Source organism: Oncorhynchus mykiss, chromosome 22 (assembly GCF_057628025.1).
Source record: "Oncorhynchus mykiss isolate SJ-2025 chromosome 22, ASM5762802v1, whole genome shotgun sequence".
Taxonomy (NCBI): domain Eukaryota; kingdom Metazoa; phylum Chordata; class Actinopteri; order Salmoniformes; family Salmonidae; genus Oncorhynchus; species Oncorhynchus mykiss.
This window is the reverse complement of record NC_143043.1, coordinates 43,739,305-43,759,120: the sequence shown is the minus strand read 5'-3', so window position 1 is coordinate 43,759,120 and position 19,816 is coordinate 43,739,305. Positions and strand designations below refer to the sequence as shown.

The window sequence follows — 19,816 nt, the reverse complement described above, 5'->3', positions numbered from 1 at the left end:
ACGAGATATGACTCTTTTATACAAATGCACAGATAAGAGGGTCCATGGACAACTTCATAACTGGCCAGGGTTTCCCCAACTCGGTCCTGGGGCCCCTCCCTGGGTGCACGTTTTGGTTTTTGCCCCAGCACTACTACACAGCTGATTCAAATAATTAAAGCTTAATAATGAGTTGGTGATATGAATCAGCTGTGTAGTGCTGGGGCAAAAACCAAAATGTGCACCCAGGGAGGGGCCCCAGGACCTGTGGTTCCTGAGCTCTTTAGCAGACCCACACATAACTACAGTTTCAAGCCAAAACCCATGACAGGAGAGCAGTATCACCACTGACTAAATCATTGAGACATACTATCGGTTCAGTCACTGACTGCACACATGGCGCAATAGCACATCTTTATTGAACAACGCTTTACAGAGGTGCTGATGGGAGTTCAGTTTTTTCCCACACATTGTGTGAACATCATTATTATTACACATAACCTGTGATCAGGGAGTTAATCAATGAGTGACTCATGGATTCATCAGTTAATCACGATGAGCCCATGAAACAACTTGTTTTTAAATTAAGTAGAGCTCATCACGTCGATTAGGGTCCTTTAGTTAGCGATTCATTCCAGGATGACATAGGTATTCTAGTCAGTAAAATCAACAACGAACAGAACAGGTTCAATACAATTAGGTGAGAATACATAGTGTATTTTTGACGAGTTCAAAGGGCAGACTGACAGACAACGTGCAGGCAGCTAATGGTTACAGGGATGTGCTTTACTTGGACTGCTACCTACTGAACACACACCAGAGCAAACTCAACGCATACAGGGGAATAAAACAGAGTAGGCACTTTGTTGTTTTTCAAACCCCTTGTAAGCATCCTTATTCTTCTTAGCTAAACATGCGCAATTCCAAAACGATCCCCCCCCCCTATCACCTACCTACCTCCCTGTAGATCTGAAACAAATGGAGAGTTAGAAGCAATATGGCAAACATAAATCCACCCAGTCGATCAGTTGACAAGGTGAAGCAAATATGTCTTCTCTCATCCATCCAGATCTATATGGAATGTCTAGGGGTTATGCGTTAATGGAGTCCAACAGAGTGGGTAGCTCTGTATTCAAAGCTGTCCGTCTCCAAACCAGTGCTTTGAACAGCATCAGCTCGTTAGTCAGTCATTAAAAGCGTTATTACATTGTTTTCATTTACATCAACTCTTACGCAGTAAGACACAGGACAAACGAGGAACAGCAGAACATAGCATGTATATCATGGCCCATGCATTCACAACATGACAGGCAAGATACAATGGTTTCCTAACTACAGGACTTCATCCCTAGAGGGGTTTGTAGCCTGGTCCCAGATCTGCTTTTTCTGTCTAGCTCCACGATCATTGTCAACCATAGGGACTTGGCAATGACAGCACAAACAGATCTGAGACCAGGCTAGGGTTTTGAGATCCTACTATATATTATCACTCAGGAGAGGCAAGGATTTTCTCCTGACCAGGAGAAACTGCAGCCCTGGATATCACTGTGCAGTAACCAGGGTTTTCCGAGCTCGGTCCTGGGCCCCCTGGCTGTGTAGTGCTAGGGCAAAAAAACAAAACACGCACCCAGGAGGGGCCCAGGAAGGAGTTTGTGAAAAGCTGCATTAGACAGTGGATTGATTGTTAGAAACAGCGGTGGTCTCCAGCGAGGGCCAGACTCAGACATGGCATAGAGCAGACTCACTCTGTACTGTGGATTCTTCAGTGTATATCTAGTGTACATATGTGGGTGGAGGTGAGGACGAGGGGCCTGGATGATACCAGACTGGCATTGGCACCATGATGTCTCGCAACACCGCTGCTCTGAGGAGTATTAATAATAATAATAATATAGCCTAGGGGAAATAAATAAATGAGGCCAGAGGAAATAAGGGCATCAGAAGAGGCCATGAACTGTGTTTCCCTCCCTCTCATGCGATTGTGGGTAAACTGTGCCATCTAACATGGGTTATTCTATCTGTGGCAACCGGGAAGTGTCTGGAATGGCTCAGGCCAGGCCAAGGCTTCAGGGTTTAGGTTGTTCAGGCAGCCTGGGACTCATGCTAGAGGGAGTGATGAGGGGGCATTCAGGACAGCAGTAAAGGGAATACTTTGGGGGAGTGTGACCTGCATCCCATTCCCTCTTTTCCCCCCTCATCCCTTAAGACTCCCTCGCTCCAGCTCTCCTTTCTTCCCTCTCTGCCACTCAAGAACCGACACTGCAGCGATTGCATAATGAAATGGAACCATGATTGAAATGAATCGAGACAGACAGAAGGCAAAACAACATCCACGATTAGTGCTAAATAATATAGTCTCACACTCACTCTTTTTCTTCCTGTCTGTCAGTCTTTATCAGACCTCTCTCTCTGTCAGAAATCTATCTGGCTTCGCAAAAGACAACCGTCCTGTTCCGACTCTTTCCCTATGTCTCTATCTCTCTGTGGATGGGAGGGAGGGTGGAGGTTTGAAGGGGGTGTCCCCTTGCCCGACCCCAGAGGTTGGGAGCAGGGATGGCAGGGTGGAAGTGGAGCGGTCCTAGTTCCCACCTCCTCCTCCTCCTCCACAGCAGGATCGGGTGTTGTGGGCATCAGGGTCCTGTAGGTTCACTCCTCTGTGTCGTGCTGCGTGTGTAGGGTTCTGGGTGTCTGTTTTTGGCATCTTTTTGGCTGCAGAGACAGTGGAACACACTGTTATTATTCTGACCTAGTTCTAACTGGGGCCTGGAGTTTTTCTTGGGCAGGTCATGTTGTCATGAAAAACTGTTAACAAATGTTCTGTTATTAGGTCAACAATTGAAATGAACAAAAATGGTGTCACCTATAAGTATCCCTATAGATTGATGGGGGAAGATGGAAGCTTACCAATGGCCAGGAACAGATCGTTGACATTCATGGCCGTCTTGGCAGAGGTCTCCATGAAGAGAAGCCCAGTGTCTTCAGAATAGGTCTGGGCCTCCTGTCAGACAGAAGGCAACAGTCCATCAGTATTGGGAATCCCCAGTGTTTTAGAATTCATATTTGATGTCAGTGTATAGTGACGACCATAACATGTTACTGAGTCAGTGTAGAGGACAGTACCTCGTACTCCACTAGTCTCTTCTCAGCCAGGTCAGCCTTGTTCCCTGCCAAAGCGATGACAATGTTGGGGCTAGCCTGCCTCTGTAGCTCCTTCACCCAGGCTTTGGCTCGCTCAAACGTCTCCTACAGGAGGGCAAAGCAGAGGCCATAAGAGAGGTGCAAGTTGGTGAGAAAGAGGGAGTCAGATACAGTGCAACATTTAAATAACATGGCAATGTTCACATGATAGAGGGCTAGAGCGTCTATACAGTACAATGGGGCGATTCCACGGCAACAGAAAATATTGGTATCTCAGATTGTTCTGGCATTTCTCAGGAAGGGAGGAAGGGTCTTTGAAATGCTTTTTACATTTGTATCACAAGCCATTTAAAAAAAAAAAAAACATGGTGAAAGTGGCCATTTTAGGCCCTTTTTATACCTGTACATTACTCCTGTCAGACCTTATGATCTGTGAACCGTACATGATACAGACAGCAGCTTGGTGTCATACTATAAGACCCTATGATCTGTGAACCGTACAGGATACAGACAGCAGCTTGGTGTCATTATACTATAAGACCCTATGATCTGTGAACCGTACATGATACAGACAGCAGCTTGGTGTCATTATACTATAAGACCCTATGATCTGTGAACCGTACATGATACAGACAGCAGCTTGGTGTCATTATACTATAAGACCCTATGATCTGTGAACCGTACAGGATACAGACAACAGCTTGGTGTCATTATTCGCTGCTGCCATGTTGTGTTGCTACCATCTGTTGTCAGGTTGCTACCATGTTGTGTTGATGTCATGCTGTGTTGTCGTCTTAGGTCTATCTTTATGTAGTGTTGTCTCTCTTTTCGTGATGTGTGTTTTATCCTACATTTTTAATTAGAATCCCAGCCCCCATTCCCTTAGGAGGAATTTTGCCTCTTGGTCGGCCGTCACTTGTCTAGTTAACAAAAAAATAAGGTTAAATAAAATATACTCCTTATAGTGTGCTCTAAAAATGTCTTGATTATGAAATGTAATTTTGCACATTCATTTATTCAACATAAAAAATCTGTAATCTCAAAAGACATATTGTTTGGAACAATAACCTCTACAAGTACATCACACTTCCAGTGGGCTCTCTGCTAATTCTGAAGGTATGATACATTTATATGGACACCAGAAATACAGTGAATTGTAATGGGCTTCAAAGGGAACTCCCTCCCACTGCTGGTGATTTGCTGAATGTGCAATCCTAAAGGAGGGCTGTGATTGGTTAATGACCTATAATGTCAATTTCTATGTATAAAATGGTTCATATCATTAATAGTACCAGAGAGCCACTCTGGAAATGTGATGTGTTTTAAGAGTACTGTTACAATGTGTCTACAAAATAAGCTACGTCAAAAAAGGAAGTTGAGATATTAATATTTGTAATGTTGAATAAATGAATTAACATTTTTATTTCTGAATCTTGACACTCCATATTTGAGAGAACACTATGAGGAGTATAATGGCACCAAGATGTTGTCTGTATCATGTACGGTTCACACATCATAGGGTCTTACAGTATAATGTACGGTTCACACATCATAGGGTCTTACAGTATAATGTACAGTTCACACATCATAGGGTCTTACAGTATAATGACACCAAGATGTTGTCTGTATCATGTACGGTTCTCACATCATAGGGTCTTACAGTATAATGACTAGATATCTGTATCATGTACGGTTCACACATCATAGGGTCTTACAGTATAATGACTAGATGTCTGTATCATGTACGGTTCACACATCATAGGGTCTTACAGTATAATGACTAGATGTCTGTATCATGTACGGTTCACACATCATAGGGTCTTATAGTATAATGACTAGATGTCTGTATCATGTACGGTTCACACATCATAGGGTCTTATAGTATAATGACTAGATGTCTGTATCATGTACGGTTCACACATCATAGGGTCTTATAGTATAATGACTAGATGTCTGTATCATGTACGGTTCACACATCATAGGGTCTTATAGTATAATGACTAGATGTCTGTATCATGTACGGTTCACACATCATAGGGTCTTACAGTATAATGACACCAAGATGTCTGTCATGTACGGTTCTCACATCATAGGGTCTTACAGTATAATGACTAGATGTCTGTATCATGTACGGTTCACACATCATAGGGTCTTACAGTATAATGACACCAAGATGTCTGTCATGTACGGTTCACACATCATAGGGTCTTACAGTATAATGACTAGATGTCTGTATCATGTACGGTTCACACATCATAGGGTCTTATAGTATAATGACACCAAGATGTCTGTCATGTACGGTTCACACATCATAGGGTCTTATAGTATAATGACTAGATGTCTGTATCATGTACGGTTCACACATCATAGGGTCTTACAGTATAATGACTAGATGTCTGTATCATGTACGGTTCACACATCATAGGGTCTTATAGTATAATGACTAGATGTCTGTATCATGTACGGTTCACACATCATAGGGTCTTACAGTATAATGACACCAAGATGTCTGTCATGTACGGTTCACACATCATAGGGTCTTACAGTATAATGACACCAAGATGTCTGTCATGTACGGTTCTCACATCATAGGGTCTTACAGTATAATGACACCAAGATGTTGTCTGTATCATGTACGGTTCACACATTATAGGGTCTTACAGGAGACAGGTATACACTTAGCATATAAAACATTAAGAACACCTGCTCTTTCCATGACAGACTGACCAGATGAATCCAGGTGAAAGCTATGATCCCTTATTGATGTCACTTGTTAAATCCACTTCAATCAGTGTAGATGAAGGGGAGGAGACATGTTAAAGAAGGATGTTTAAGCCTTGAGACATGGATTGTGTATGTGTGCCATTCAGAAGGTGAATGGGGAAGACAAAATATTTCAGTGCCTTTTGAATAGGGTATGGTAGTAGGTGCCAGGCACACCAGTTTGAGTCAAGAACTGCAACGATTCTGGGTTTTTCACACAACAGTTTGTTTCCCATGTGTATCAAGAATGGTCCACCAGCCAACTTCACACAACTTTGCATTGGAGTCGACATGGGCGAACATCCCTGTTGAATCATTTTGACACCTTGTAGAGTCCATGGCCCGACGAATTGAAGCTGTTCTGAGGGCAAAATGGGGGGGGTGCAACTCAATATTAACAATGTGTTCCTAATGTTTGGTATAGTCAGTGTATGTCTAAAATTGGCCATTTCATCATGATCTTCTCAAAAATGGTTTGTGATACAAATGTAAAAGCATGGTAAATATCTTTCCTCCCAATGAAGTTTCTATCAGATACCAAACACATGTTCTGTTCCTGCTGGCATGGAATCACCCAATACATTTATTTACTCCTTAAGTTAGCCCTGAAAACGCAGCTCTGTGGTGCGCTGAATGATGACTGTACCGGCTTGGTGATGTCAAAGACCACAATAGCAGCCTGTGCCCCGCGGTAGTACATGGGAGCCAGACTGTGGTAGCGCTCCTGTCCCGCCGTGTCCCAGATCTCAAACTTCACAGTGGTGTCGTCTAGACACACAGACTGGGCCAGGAATGCAGCTGAGACAGAGAAGACGAGAGAGTGAATGTAAAACTAATTATGTAAAACTCAACCCTTTCATCTCAGCAAACCCTCCCTTCTTGGTCCAGGAATAAAACTCTCTGTGTTCTTAACAGAAGATTTTGTTACGGCACTCCAGGAACAGAGTTGCCCAACCCTGATCTGGGGCCAACAGTGTGCCAGTCAACTTCTCTCCTCCTCCTCCCCTCTCTCCTCACCTCCAATGGTGGTCTCCTGGAACTCATCAAACTGTCCCTTGACGAAGCGCAGCACCAGGCTGGACTTGCCCACAGCCATGTCTCCCAGCAACACCAGTTTAAACTGGCATATCTTTGTCTGGGGCAGCATGCAATTGGGCCGGCCACTCCCTCTGGTAGCCATGGTGACAGAGATGAGGAGGGCGGGAGCCTCCCAGTGATGGGAGCTCAGACTACAGGGGACTCTGGGACGTGAAGTCTTTCTCCAACTCTCCTCTTTTTCTCTCTGCAGATGAGAGAAGATTTTATTTTTGTATTTATTAAAGATCCCCATTCCTGGGGTTCAAGATCCTCTTCCTGGGGTCCAAACAAATGAAGGCATAAACATTATTACACCACTACACATCGAAAATACAACATTTATAATACCACTATATATATATATATAATACCACTATGTGTGTGCTGGTGTGTGTGTGCGTAAACGTGTGTGTGTGTCCTGATTTTACTGCACGAGTTACTTGATGTGGAATAGATATGAGAACAGAACAGAGGGAACTGGTAATGGACAATGCTGGTAATGGACAATGCTGGTAATGGAAAAAGGAAAGATTGGCTCAAATGACAGCAGGTGTCATTCAGTCTGGACAGGTGGGTCATTTTATTTTATTTTTTCATCAGTTCAGATGACCATTAATATCATGATCTATTTATGACAACATTATTACATGTTCTGCAATAATGCCCATCCACACAAATCTAGGAAGACTGACAAAACCAAAAACACATGCATAGAGGATGTTTGAGCATGACAGTCATATTTCATTGTGTGACGCCTTTGTCACCAGCCTACGGATTTGTGCTATGTAAATAAACTCAGCAAAAAAAGAAACACCCCTTTTTTCAAGGCCCATTCTTTCAGAGATAATTTGTAAAAATCCAAAGAACTTCACAGATCTTCATTGTAAAGGGTTTAAACACTGTTTCCGATGCTTGTTCAATGAACCATAAACAATGAATGAACATGCACTTGTGGAACGGTCGTTAAGACACTAACAGCTTACAAACGGTAGGCAATTAAGGTCACAGTTATGAACACTTAGGACACTAAAGAGGCCTTTCTACTGACTCTGAAACACACCAAAAGAAAGATGCCCAGGGACCCTGCTCATCTGCGTGAACATGCCTTAGGCATGCTGCAAGGAGGCATGAGGACTGCAGAAGTGACCAGGGCAATAAATTGCAATGTCCGTACTGTGAGATGCCTAAGACAGCGCTACAGGGAGACAGGACTGACAGCTGATCATCCTCTCAGTGGCAGACCACGTGTAACAACACCTGCACAGGATCGGTACATCCGAACATCACACCTGGGGACAGGTACAGGTCCTCACCAGACATCAACGGCAACAACGTTGCCTATGGGCACAAACCCACCGTTGCTGGACCAGACAGAACTGGCAAAAAAGTGCTCTTCACTGATGAGTTGCGGTTTTTTCTCACCAGGGGTGATGGTCGGATTCGCGTTTATAGTCAAAGGAATGAGCGTTACACCGAGGCCTGTACTCTGGGGCAGTGTGTCACAGCATCATCAGACTGAGCATACCCTTCCTGCAGGCTCATCCTGACATGACCCTCCAGCATGACAATGCCACCAGCCATACTGCTCATTATGTGCGTGATTTCCTGCAAGACAGGAATGTCAGTGTTCTGCCATGGCCAGCGAAGAGCCCGGATCTCAATCCCATTGAGCATGTCTGGGACCTGTTGAATCGGAGGGTGAGGGATAGGGCCATTCCCCCCAGAAATGTCTGGGAACTTGCAGGTGCCTTGGTGGAAGAGTGGGGTAACAACTCACTGCAAGAACTGGCAAATCTGGTGCAGTCCACAAGGAGATGCACTGCAGTACTTAATGCAGCTGGTGGCGACACCAGATACTGACTGTTACTTTTGACCCCCCCCCCCCCCCCCCCTTTGTTGTTCAGTTTGTGTCTCAGTTGTTGAATCTTGTTATGTTCATACAAATATTTACACGTTAAGTTTGCTGAAAATATAGGCTGTTGACAGTGAGAGGATGTTTCTTTTTTTGCTGAGTTTATTTATTATAGCGATTTAAATTAACCGCCATAGGGGTCATTGAGAGGTCGAAACATGGGGCTGGCTTCTGCTGTTCCTGGTCCATTTGATAGAACGAATGGACCTGGTCATGTCAGTCGCGCGCACCAACAACGGCGAGTTGATGTCCCACTCCCCACTGTCACATTCATCCAAAAGCTGGCATTTCGCCAGGCAGCGAGCTATTGTCATTTCAGTGGAGTGACAGCACGCACAGTGTTTTCACTTTCATTACCACGAGAGCTCAAACCCCGTATGCCATTGTTTTTCATTATCTGCTAAGCATTTAGCTGTATATTTTATTTTACATCGGGGTATGAATATTAAAATAGGCGCTATGCAGGTATCGTCAGTTTTATCCGTAAACTGCTGTATCTCCGTACAGAATGGACTCCGTTGAAGCCCAGTCATTTTGCTGCGGATAAGCCAAATCCGCCCCAGCTCTGGTTCGACGGCCGTCTCACTTTCATTCTTGCAGCTCCACATCCCATATGTACACTCAGGGAGTAGAAAAATATGAATACATACCAGTGACGATATCGGCGCTCTCTGAAACGATCAGAGGTCCCCGTCTTGAGACTGTTGACAATATATCAGCTGGTAAAACGACTATTAACACTTCCTGCAAATTCGCGCAGTCGCAGTCAGTGTCGCATTCTCGATTTTCTTAAACGGATAGATAACCGCATTCCTCCACGTTTAGTTCGTCAGGTGCAAAGGCCCGCAGTCTCAAAACAGACTGTTTTTCATTACCAAAAATATGTCTTTACAACCGCATCAGAACAGAACTGCAGTAGCTAATACATATAGGTTGGGTTGTAATTTGATGCCTCTGTATCTGAATGGTATATTGTGCCTATTATGGAAATGTTTAATCACAACAAAATAATTGAAAGCTAAATGAGGACCAATGTACATGAGGTGTACACATGTAGAGAATGGACTTCGACTCGGCTACCTACCTTTAATCAGACGCAGCGGAAAACGACTGCCCCCTCGCATTGAAGAGTTCAAATTGAAGGCTAACCGCGGTACTGCAGGCATTGTTTCAGAAAACAGGTTGCCCATTATATTAAATTGTGAAATTATAGTGAATGTGGTAATGGCGATCTTCGTGGTCAATATTCGTGGATATCCGTCTATAAAAACAAATCGAACACAATCGTGGTACAAATAATTGCTTCTATTTCACCAGATGTATTTCCTTAACCAATTACTTTAAAATCCCACACAGACGAAGTAAAAAGGATAATTGAGTTGATAATGGCAGCCTGCAGTACCCCGGTCGTCTTCATTTTGAGATACTCAATGAGAGGGGAAGCAGATTACATTAGTTTAGATTGTTTATATTTTGTCACATGCACAGGGTTGCAGATGTAGTTGCAGTGTACAGTGAAATACTTAAACTCCAAGAGTGCAAGTGTGAATGAAACAATAATACAAAAATAATATATGTTTACAAATGTTCAGTAGCGGTGGAGCTGCCGTATCAGGCTGTGATGCAGCCCGTCAGTATGCTCTCAATGGTGCTTCTGTAAAACATTGAGGGCACTCTGGGACATTTCAAATTTCTTTTGCCTCCTGAGGTTGTTGGTAATCAGGACTACTACTGTCGAGTCTTCGGGGAACTTGATGGAGTTGGAACTGTTTGAAGCCATGCAGTAGTGGGTATACAGGGAGTACAGGAGGGGACTGAGGAAACAACGTTGTGGGGCCTCCATGTTGAGGATCATTGTGGCAGGGTTAATGTTGCCTATCTTCATCACCTGGGGGTGGCCCATCAGGAAGTCCAGGACCCAGTTGCATAGGAAGGAGTTCAGTCCCAGGGCCTTGAGCTTTGTGGTGAGTAGGGTTGCACATTTTGGGGAATATTCAGAGGTGGAAACTTTCTGTGGGAATTAACAGAAATATATGCAGATTCATATTAATACCATTTAAATTTAGATGTTTTTTGCATTGGATATATTTACCATATCATATGGAGACAGAAACATAAACATTTTACCTCATCATAAGGAGACATCATTGCAAATTATTAAATCCTTCCAATAGAAAAAACAAATAGTTACAAATTGAACTTTGATTAAATGAGTTGACTCTTCACATGGGATGATTTCACTAAACAACAAAGAAAGGGAATATTGAATGATCCCCAATGATCCATCGCATCTCCCAAAAATGTTTTCAACATGCATCTGTAAAATGATAGTCTAGAAACTAAGGCTTTGGTTGTCTTCCTCTCAGACTTCCATGTCTTCTCCCTGGACCTGCTCAATGTCCACTTCTTGAACATCAGACTATGAGGCCTCATCTTCACTGTCACTTTTCAACCTTGTTGAGGTTAACTTGTCAGGCTCAAAAAGCCTCAAATTTGCCCGTATGGCCACCAATTTTTCAACCATTGTAGTGGTCAGCCTGTTGCGTGCTTTGGTGTGTGTGTTCTCAAACAAGGATCAGTTGCGCTCCGATACAGCTGATGTTGGTGGGATTTGGAGGATGATGGAGGCAACAGGGGAAAGAGCCTCAGATCCACAAAGTCCCTTCCACCAGGTGGCTGATGCAATATGGCAGTCGTGCCAACAAATATCATCTCCAACCCAAAGCCCTTGCTTGGAAGTGTACTTCGCCAGACAGCCAAGAACCTTGCCCTCATCCAGGCCAAGGTGGTAAGACACGGTAGTGATGACACCATAGGCCTTTTTGATCTCTGCACCAGACAGGATGCTCTTGCCAGCATAATTGGGGTCCAATATGTACCCAGCGGTGTGTACGGGCTTCAGGCAGAAGTCTTCATGCTCTTTGATGTATTTCAGAACTGCAGTTTCCTCTGCTTGGGGCAACAGTGAAGTGGGCAGGGCAGTACGGATTTCTTCTCTTACATCTGCAAGCAGAGTCTGAACATCAGACAGGATGGCATTGTCTCCCTCAATCCATGCAATGGCTACTGCTATAGGTTTCAGGAAAACTGGGGCGGCAGGTAGGCTAGTGGTTAGAGCGTTGGACTAGTAACCGAAAGGTTGCAAGATCAAATCCCAGAGTTGACAAGGTAAATATCTGTGGTTCTGCCCTTGAACAAGGCAGTTAACCCACTAGGCCGGCATTAAGAATTTGTTCTTAACGGATAGATTCAATGCATGAGCAGCACAGACAATGGGTGTGATGTGAGGGTAGGACTCCTCCACTTTAGACCAAGCAGCCTTCATGTTTGCAGCATTGTCTGTCACCAGTGGAAATACCTTCTCTGGTCCAAGGTCATTGATGACTGCCTTCAGCTCATCTGCAGTGTAGAGACCGGTGTGTCTGTTGTCCCTCGTGTCTGTGCTCTTGTAGAATACTGGTTGAGGGGTGGCGATGATGTAATGAATTATTCCTTGCCCACGAACATTCGACCACCCATCAGAGATGATTGCAATACAGTCTTCTTTCTCTATGATTTGCTTGACTTGAACTCTGTTGAGCAAATGAGTAGATAAAGCATGTCTTGTTGGAGGGGTGAAGAACATTCAGAAATCTCTTCCAATACACATTCCCTGTGAGCATCAGAGGTGAACCAGTTTCATACCCAGCTCAAGCAAGACATTCATCAGCATTTCTCTGACTACGTTCCTCCATTGAGTCAAATAAACTCCTGATTCCAGGAGGACCATGATCTGTTGCTATCGATAAGATGTCTGATCTATCATTTTCACCTCAAATAGAAGTAGAGGGACTTTTGTCAGAGGTTGCTTGTTGTGAGCACTGAGGGAACATTATGCACTTTCCCAGATGATTCTGCATCTTTGTTGCATTCTTCACATATGATTTGGCACAGTATTTGCATATTTTTTTTTTTTTACCCAAATACAATTCCATGTACAGATAAATATTTAAGCAGTTAGATTAAACAACTCCTTTGTAAGATAAATGTTTTAAAATGAAACATGTTTGGAAACAGGTGAATGAACACTCCTCAGTTAGCAGGCTCAAGCCAGCTAAAACCCACAAGGTAGCAAAAACTAACTAGCAGAAATGTTTAATAAGTTAGAAATTATTTAAACACACTTTGCTGTAGGCTACTATTTACTAGTTAACAACAAATAATGTATGTCATATTATTATATATATATTCACCCCATCCAGTATTGTAATCAAAACTTACCAGAAAGCATGTAGTCCTTGGCTCAGACAGTGTAGTAGTATTGTACCCTCAATAGCATCTCAGTAGTGTGCAAGATCTTGAGAAGCAGCTGTACATGTGATGGAAGAGTGCACCGTGCATGCAGAGGGTTGCAATTCCATTAAATTGGGGATAGTTTTACCAAAATATGCCACAAGACCTGGAATTGCCTTATGTGTATCCCACAAAAAAGGTTCACTGTTATAAGGTAATTTTAAAAAATGAATTTAAGCAAAATTCCTGGGCTTAACTTCCCATGGAAAATGTCAGACCCTTTGCAACAACTAGTGGTGAGCTTAGAGGGCGCTATGGTATTGAAGGTTGAGCTGTAGTCGATGAACAGCATCGTCACGTATGCATTTCTGTTGTCCAGGTGGGTGAGGGCAGTGTGCAGTGCAATGGCAATTGTGACGTCCATGGATCTGTCGGGGCGGTCATCGAATTGGAGAGGGTCGAGTGTGTTGGGGAGGGAGGAGATGATTTGGTCTTCGACTAGCCTCTCAAAGCATTTCATGGGGTCGATAGTCATTTAGTTCAATTACTTTCCTTTTCTTGGGCATTTTTATGAAAATGTCAGAAAACACAGCAACTAGTTGGTCTGCACATGCTCTGAGGGCGCTCTGATGCTGTCTTGGCCGGCAGCCTTACGAGGGTCAACACGTGGAGACCGTAAGCACGTAACCCTTGTTGTCCTCAGGGGCTCTCATCGGCAGCTTAGTCGTTTTGCTTGAAACGTGAGAAAAAGGTGTTTACCTCGTCCGGTAGAGCGGTGTTGGTGTCCGCGACGTGACTGGCATTCTTTTTGTAATCTGCAATTGTTAGAAGCCCTTGACACATGTGCCTTCATCCAAAGTTTTCACATTCTATGATCAGATTTCGTTGTTGGCAATTACCTTTATCTTATGTCAACATGGATTTGATTCGGGTGAATGTATTATTATTATCCTGGCAATCTTTCATAGATAGGTGAGGTCACAGTTAAACCTTTACTTAGTGTTTTGCCAGAGGTTATAATGCCCTACATAGAAGTATCTGACCTGACTTTGAACAAAGACACATTTCCCTCCGTACCACAGGACGGCGCAGTAGAGCTTTGATCAACATAACTGTGCTCTTTTCCTCCGGAGAGAACCTAAGCGTCACCAAAGATTTGTTTAACTAACCCTCGTTGTTCTAGCTCTGGCGTCACGTGACAAAGCTGCAAAATCAAAACAGTTCTCTCTATTTATCTGTATAAACAATGTAACCAGCTCCTGAATTCATTTACTCATGTAAGTTAAATAATCAATAGGTCCATCTCTCTTCCAATAACATTGGCGAGAGAAGAACTGCACACGTGTTAATGATTAAACGAACAAGTGAGCTAGCTAGCTAATTCATTGACAGATGTTCTGATAATGCCAGTAACCAACCAAAGAAAAGCAACATCAGGAGAGATGCTGCGGTGTTCTGCTCTTTGACTTTACATCTAATGCAGCAACTGCCATAATATTACTGGAGCAATAGTAGTATAGCAATCATATCAGTAGTATAGCAGTGTAAAAACTGCTGTTATGCAGGTGCCCTTTCTGTTCATTAGTTTGTCTGTAATGTGGAAACTGTGTGTTTGTGGCTACTAGCTATATGTGGAGAGCTGGAGAGCTGTAGACCACTGTGTCAAGCAGTTTCTGTGGCTGACAGAAAGCTGCCCCAGGAGACAGGTAAGCTTAGCCTGGTCCAAGGTCTGTTTGTGCTGTTTTGCCAAATCCTCCCCTGTGACGACCCCCATAGTGTCCCCTCCCCCAAGGTCAGCGCTGAGCCCTCTCTCCCTGGTGGTGAAGCCCATGCATGGGGAGCTGTGTGTGGAGGGTCTGAGGATGGCCTCTACCTTTACTGGGTCCTGGGCTGGTGCTGCTCAGTGGGGGTTCAGGCAGAGGGGGTAGAGGGCCTGTCCCCTCCTCCCAGGTGTCCGACTGTATCACACTGTACCATCTGTCCCAAACTGTCCATCTGTCCCTCGGTGGGGAGCTGTGGCGTTTCCTCTCCACTCCACCCAATCAGAACCCTTTTCAGAGTGAGCTATGACCCTTGTGACCTGCCTGACCCAGTTGCACCTGACAACCAGGCCTCACTGAGGCTCCCCTTGAAGGAGATGAGCTGCGCTGGCAACCTGCCTCAACCAAGACGGAGGCACACTGCGACCATACTGAGGCAGGAAGGTGAGTACCCTTACAGGCTGATCTAAAGTCAGTTTGTCAGCAGCAGGGATTACTGATAGGACTTTGTTTTAGAGTCTTCTCCTGTCTCCCTCGCAGGTCAGAACTTCCTTTCTGTGTTTGAAGGGCAGAACGAGGCTGAGGATGCACTGTATCTTGATGACCAGCGTTGGACCGAGGTCTGTTTGTTTACTCTGCTGTTCATTATAGTACCTTCCTGCATTACCTCGCTGTGGGGAACATAGCCTGCCTACCACAGGATGTTGGTGGCACCTTCATTGGGGAGGATAGGTTTGTGGTAATGGCAGGAGTGGAATAGGTGGACTGGTATCAAATAAATCAAAAACATGGTTTGATGCCATTCCATCTGCTCCGTTCCAGCCACTATTCAAATCAAATGTCATTGGTCACATCACATGGTTAGCAGATGTTAATGCGAGTGTAGCGAAATGCTTGTGTGTCTAGTTCCAACAATGCAGTAATATCTAACATGTAATCTAACAATTCCACAACAACTACCTAATACACACAAATCTAAGTAAAGGGATGGAATAAGAATATGTACATATAAATATATGGCTGAGCAATGACCGAGCAGCATAGGTAAGATACAATAGATGGTATAAAATACAGTATATACATATGAGATGAGTAATGTAAGATATGTAAACATTATTAAAGTGACTAGTGATCCATTTGTTAGAGTGACCAATGATTTCATGTCTGTATGTAGGCAGCAGCCTCTCTGTGTTAGTGATGAGTCGTCCTCCCCTCAGCAGCCTCTCTGTGTTAGTGATGAGCCGTCCTCCCCTCAGCAGCCTCTCTGTGTTAGTGATGAGCCGTCCTCCCCTCAGCAGCCTCTCTGTGTTAGTGATGAGCCGTCCTCCCCTCAGCAGCCTCTCTGTGTTAGTGATGAGCCGTCCTCCCCTCAGCAGCCTCTCTGTGTTAGTGATGAGCCGTCCTCCCCTCAGCAGCCTCTCTGTGTTAGTGATGAGCCGTCCTCCCCTCAGCAGCCTCTCTGTGTTAGTGATGAGCCGTCCTCCCCTCAGCAGCCTCTCTGTGTTAGTGATGAGCCGTCCTCCCCTCAGCAGCCTCTCTGTGTTAGTGATGAGCCGTCCTCCCCTCAGCAGCCTCTCTGTGTTAGTGATGAGCCGTCCTCCCCTCAGCAGCCTCTCTGTGTTAGTGATGAGCCGTCCTCCCCTCAGCAGCCTCCACTGCTGCTTACATCAAATAAATACAATATCACTGAACTTTGACTGTGTGTTTTATATGAGGGCACCGTTGCCTGAGCCCCGCTTCTCTAATTCAGCCTGTCCATCTAAAGGAGGGGTGGTGATCTGTGGAGGTCTGGGTAGAGGAAGTGTTCCACTGAGGGATACAGTCCTACTGGGGCCCACACCACCACAGGTTTCTGCTGAGAGAGACTGCAGCTCCAATCCCCTCCAGTGCCCAGCTGTGGAGCTGCAACAACTCAAACAGGAAAACACTTTTTCTTTTATTTAACTAGGCAAGTCAGTTAAGAACAAATTCTTATTTACAATGACGGCCTACCCCGGCCAAACCCGGACGATGCTGGGCCAATTGTGCGCCCCCCTATGGGACTCCCAATCACGGCCGGATGTGATTCAGACTGGATTCAAACCAGGGACTGTAGTGACGCTTCTTGCACCAAGATGCAGGGCCTTAGACCGCTGCGTCACTCTGGAGATAATTGATTTCAAAGCATCGTGTCACTTTGTGTTTTGCATATTGTTTTAACATGGAGTGAGTTAATGGACAGATAAGTTGTTTCAGACTCCGTAGTCCTCCTCTAAATAAGCCCAGGATATTGTTCTGCTAAATCATAGGTTTGCTTTAACACTGGCACCATCCTCAATTCGTTGTAGATATTCCCACTGTGCCCATGTGATTTGTAATTGGCTTGTGTTTGTGGGAAGAGTGAGGGTGGTCTAGGGGTTGCTGTTACAGACTTGACCACATGGGGCAGTGTGGAGCTCATCCTGGACACTGAGTAGGCTTTGACCCAGTTATATTACATCCCTGTATGTAGTGCACACACGGTCACAGATAACACACACAAAATGGATTCACTGTACACACTGTCATGGGCTACACAAAATAGATTCACTGAGATTCTCCCCTAGTCTGCCGTACTCCTGTTATATTATACTCCTGCTTTCACTGCACACAGTCAACACAGACAATATAACATGGATTCACTGATTACCAACTGCCATCTCTCTCTGTCCCTCCTCTGGCCTGCTGTACCCTGGCCTCATGCTGCACTCCTGCTCGGCGCTCCTGGCTTCTAACAGACTCTTGACGGGTCAACAATGATGGCTCTGATTGGTGGAGGAGGAAACTGCTTCGCCTTTGGGACTCATCACAACCCTCACCCTGTCACTGTGGACCTCAAGCCTGTTCTATAACAATGGTTGCTAGAAGTATTCTTTGTCAGGACATTTTTGTACAGTATCAACTTGGTATTGGAAACCTGAGTCGACCTGTGGCAGTGGAACTGAAGCATCGATAAGCTATCTTGACACCTGTAGAACTCAAGGTCATGGTGACATTCTCTTATTGTTATTAGTTCCTTTGTTATTCGGGCGATTCCAACAGAAAAGATTGCTCCCTCTAGCTTTCACCAAAATGAGTCAGTGGCTGAGTTACACATACAGAAGTACATCTTCCTTTGGGTTGCAGCAGTTCAGGGCCATGGGCTACCTTCCAGCCCTACACACTCACTCACACAGACACATAAAGAAGTCCCAACATATCAGATCTGCTTACCAGACACATTTTTATTTCAGGTGAAACAAAGGACTCACAGTAAAAGGATAGGACTCACAGTAATAGGATAGGACTCACAGTAATAGGATAGGACTCACAGTAATAGGATAGGACTCACAGTAATAGGATAGGACTCACAGTAAAAGGATAGGACTCACAGTAAAAGGATAGGACTCACAGTAATAGGATAGGACTCACAGTAATAGGATAGGACTCACAGTAATAGGATAGGACTCACAGTAATAGGATAGGACTCACAGTAATAGGATAGGACTCACAGTAATAGGATAGGACTCACAGTAATAGGATCAAATCAAATTGTATTGGTCACATACACGTGTTTAGCAGATTCCTTCCCCAGTCGTCATTGTTTTTGTTTCATATCTGTGTGTTGTTAATGTTTCGGTTCATGTTCCGTTTATTTGACTAAAACACTGACTCTCAGGGCACAGCGTTACAGAATGACGACTCAACAAAGGGAAGCATCAGGGAGTGTTTTTTCTGTTTTTGTGTTGAAGGCGATGTTGGGTCCGGGTGTTGGAGCTGGAGCTACCTGGGAGGTCTCAGCCGTTTGTAAACTGGATGAACAGGTCCCCATGCCTCAGCCGAGGCTCTTACTCCTCAGCCGGTTCGTCAGGTTTCTGCGCCTCAGCGGAGGCGACCGATCCGCTCCGGATCCCCGGGAACGTCCCTGTGGTTGGAGCCGACTGCGCCGGGTAGGGGATACTGTCACGTATGATCTCTCCGGCGCTCTAGGTCGTCATGCTCCCACGCCTTAGCAGAGGTGACCGGTCCGCTCCTGATCCCTGGGATCCTCATCTTGTCGGCGTCCTGCGGCTGGAGCCACGCGTCGGGTAGCGGGTACCTGTGCTCCTTCTCCGGCCACCAGGCTGCTCGTTTATGGCGCACACCTGTCACCAGCACTACGTGGATTTGCGCATAATGACACTCACCTGGACTCCATCACCTCCTTGATTACCTGCCCTATATATGTCACCCCCTTTGGTTTCTTCCCCAGTCGTCATTGTCCCTGTCATGTCGGTGCGCTGTTTGTGTTTCTTGTTTTGTTTATTTATTAAATGTATTCACTCCCTGAACTTACTTCCTGACTCTCAGCGTACATCTTTACAAGTAATATCTAACAATTTCACAACATATACACACATCTAAGGAGTGGAATTAAGAATATATTAATATTTGGAAGAGCAATGTCAGAGCGGCATAGACTAAGATACAGTATATTTATTTTATTTATTTATTTCACCTTTATTTAACCAGGTAGGCAAGTTGAGAAGAAGTTCTTATTTACAATTGCGACCTGGCCAAGATAAAGTAAAGCAGTTCGACACATACAACGACACAGAGTTACACATGGAGTAAAACAAACATACAGTAGAAAAACAAGTCTATATACGATGTGAGCAAATGAGGTGAGATAAGGGAGGTTTAGGCAAAAAAAGGCCATGGTGGTGAAGTAAATACAATATAGCAAGTAAAACACTGGAATGGTTGATTTGCAGTGGAAGAATGTGCAAAGTAGAGATAGAAATAATGGGATGCAAAGGAGCAAAATAAATAAATACAGTAGGGGGAGAGGTAGTTGTTTGGGCTAAATTATAGATGGGCTATGTACAGGTGCAGTAATCTGTGAGCTGCTCTGACAACTGCTGCTTAAAGCTAGTGA

General features: G+C 44.5%; 2 protein-coding genes across 2 annotated transcripts; one reads left to right on the top strand and one right to left on the bottom strand.

Annotated features, from left to right (window-relative positions):
- Positions 1–355: 355 nt before the first annotated feature.
- On the bottom strand, positions 356–9,994 carry LOC110501847 (ras-related protein Rab-5B). The gene is made up of 6 exons (XM_021579694.3): positions 9,520–9,994; positions 6,898–7,162; positions 6,527–6,678; positions 3,100–3,222; positions 2,884–2,977; positions 356–2,688 (listed from the first exon to the last, which is right to left on the bottom strand). The coding sequence occupies exons 2-6, from the start codon at positions 7,058–7,060 to the stop codon at positions 2,558–2,560; spliced, it is 663 nt and encodes a 220-aa protein (XP_021435369.1). The 5' UTR covers positions 7,061–7,162; positions 9,520–9,994; the 3' UTR covers positions 356–2,557.
- Positions 9,329–17,884, top strand: LOC110501846 (leucine carboxyl methyltransferase 2). The gene is given in 8 exon segments (XM_090215077.1): positions 9,329–9,334; positions 14,767–15,015; positions 15,017–15,067; positions 15,069–15,345; positions 15,442–15,586; positions 16,059–16,737; positions 16,740–16,805; positions 17,658–17,884. Coding segments are annotated over 8 exon segments (1,587 nt in total). The 3' UTR covers positions 17,772–17,884.
- The last annotated feature ends 1,932 nt before the right edge of the window (positions 17,885–19,816 follow it).

What these genes read in the sequence shown, in the direction of transcription:
- LOC110501847 (XM_021579694.3), bottom strand. Translation starts at nt 7,060, where the DNA reads ATGGCTACCAGAGGGAGTGGCCGGCCCAATTGCATGCTGCCCCAGACA. An exon ending in CCAGGAGACCACCATTGGAG is followed by an intron (nt 6,679 to 6,897) that starts GTGAGGAGAGAG and finishes TCTCTGTCTCAG; the next exon opens with CTGCATTCCTGGCCCAGTCT. An exon ending in TCTTTGACATCACCAAGCCG is followed by an intron (nt 3,223 to 6,526) that starts GTACAGTCATCA and finishes GCCCTCCTGTAG; the next exon opens with GAGACGTTTGAGCGAGCCAA.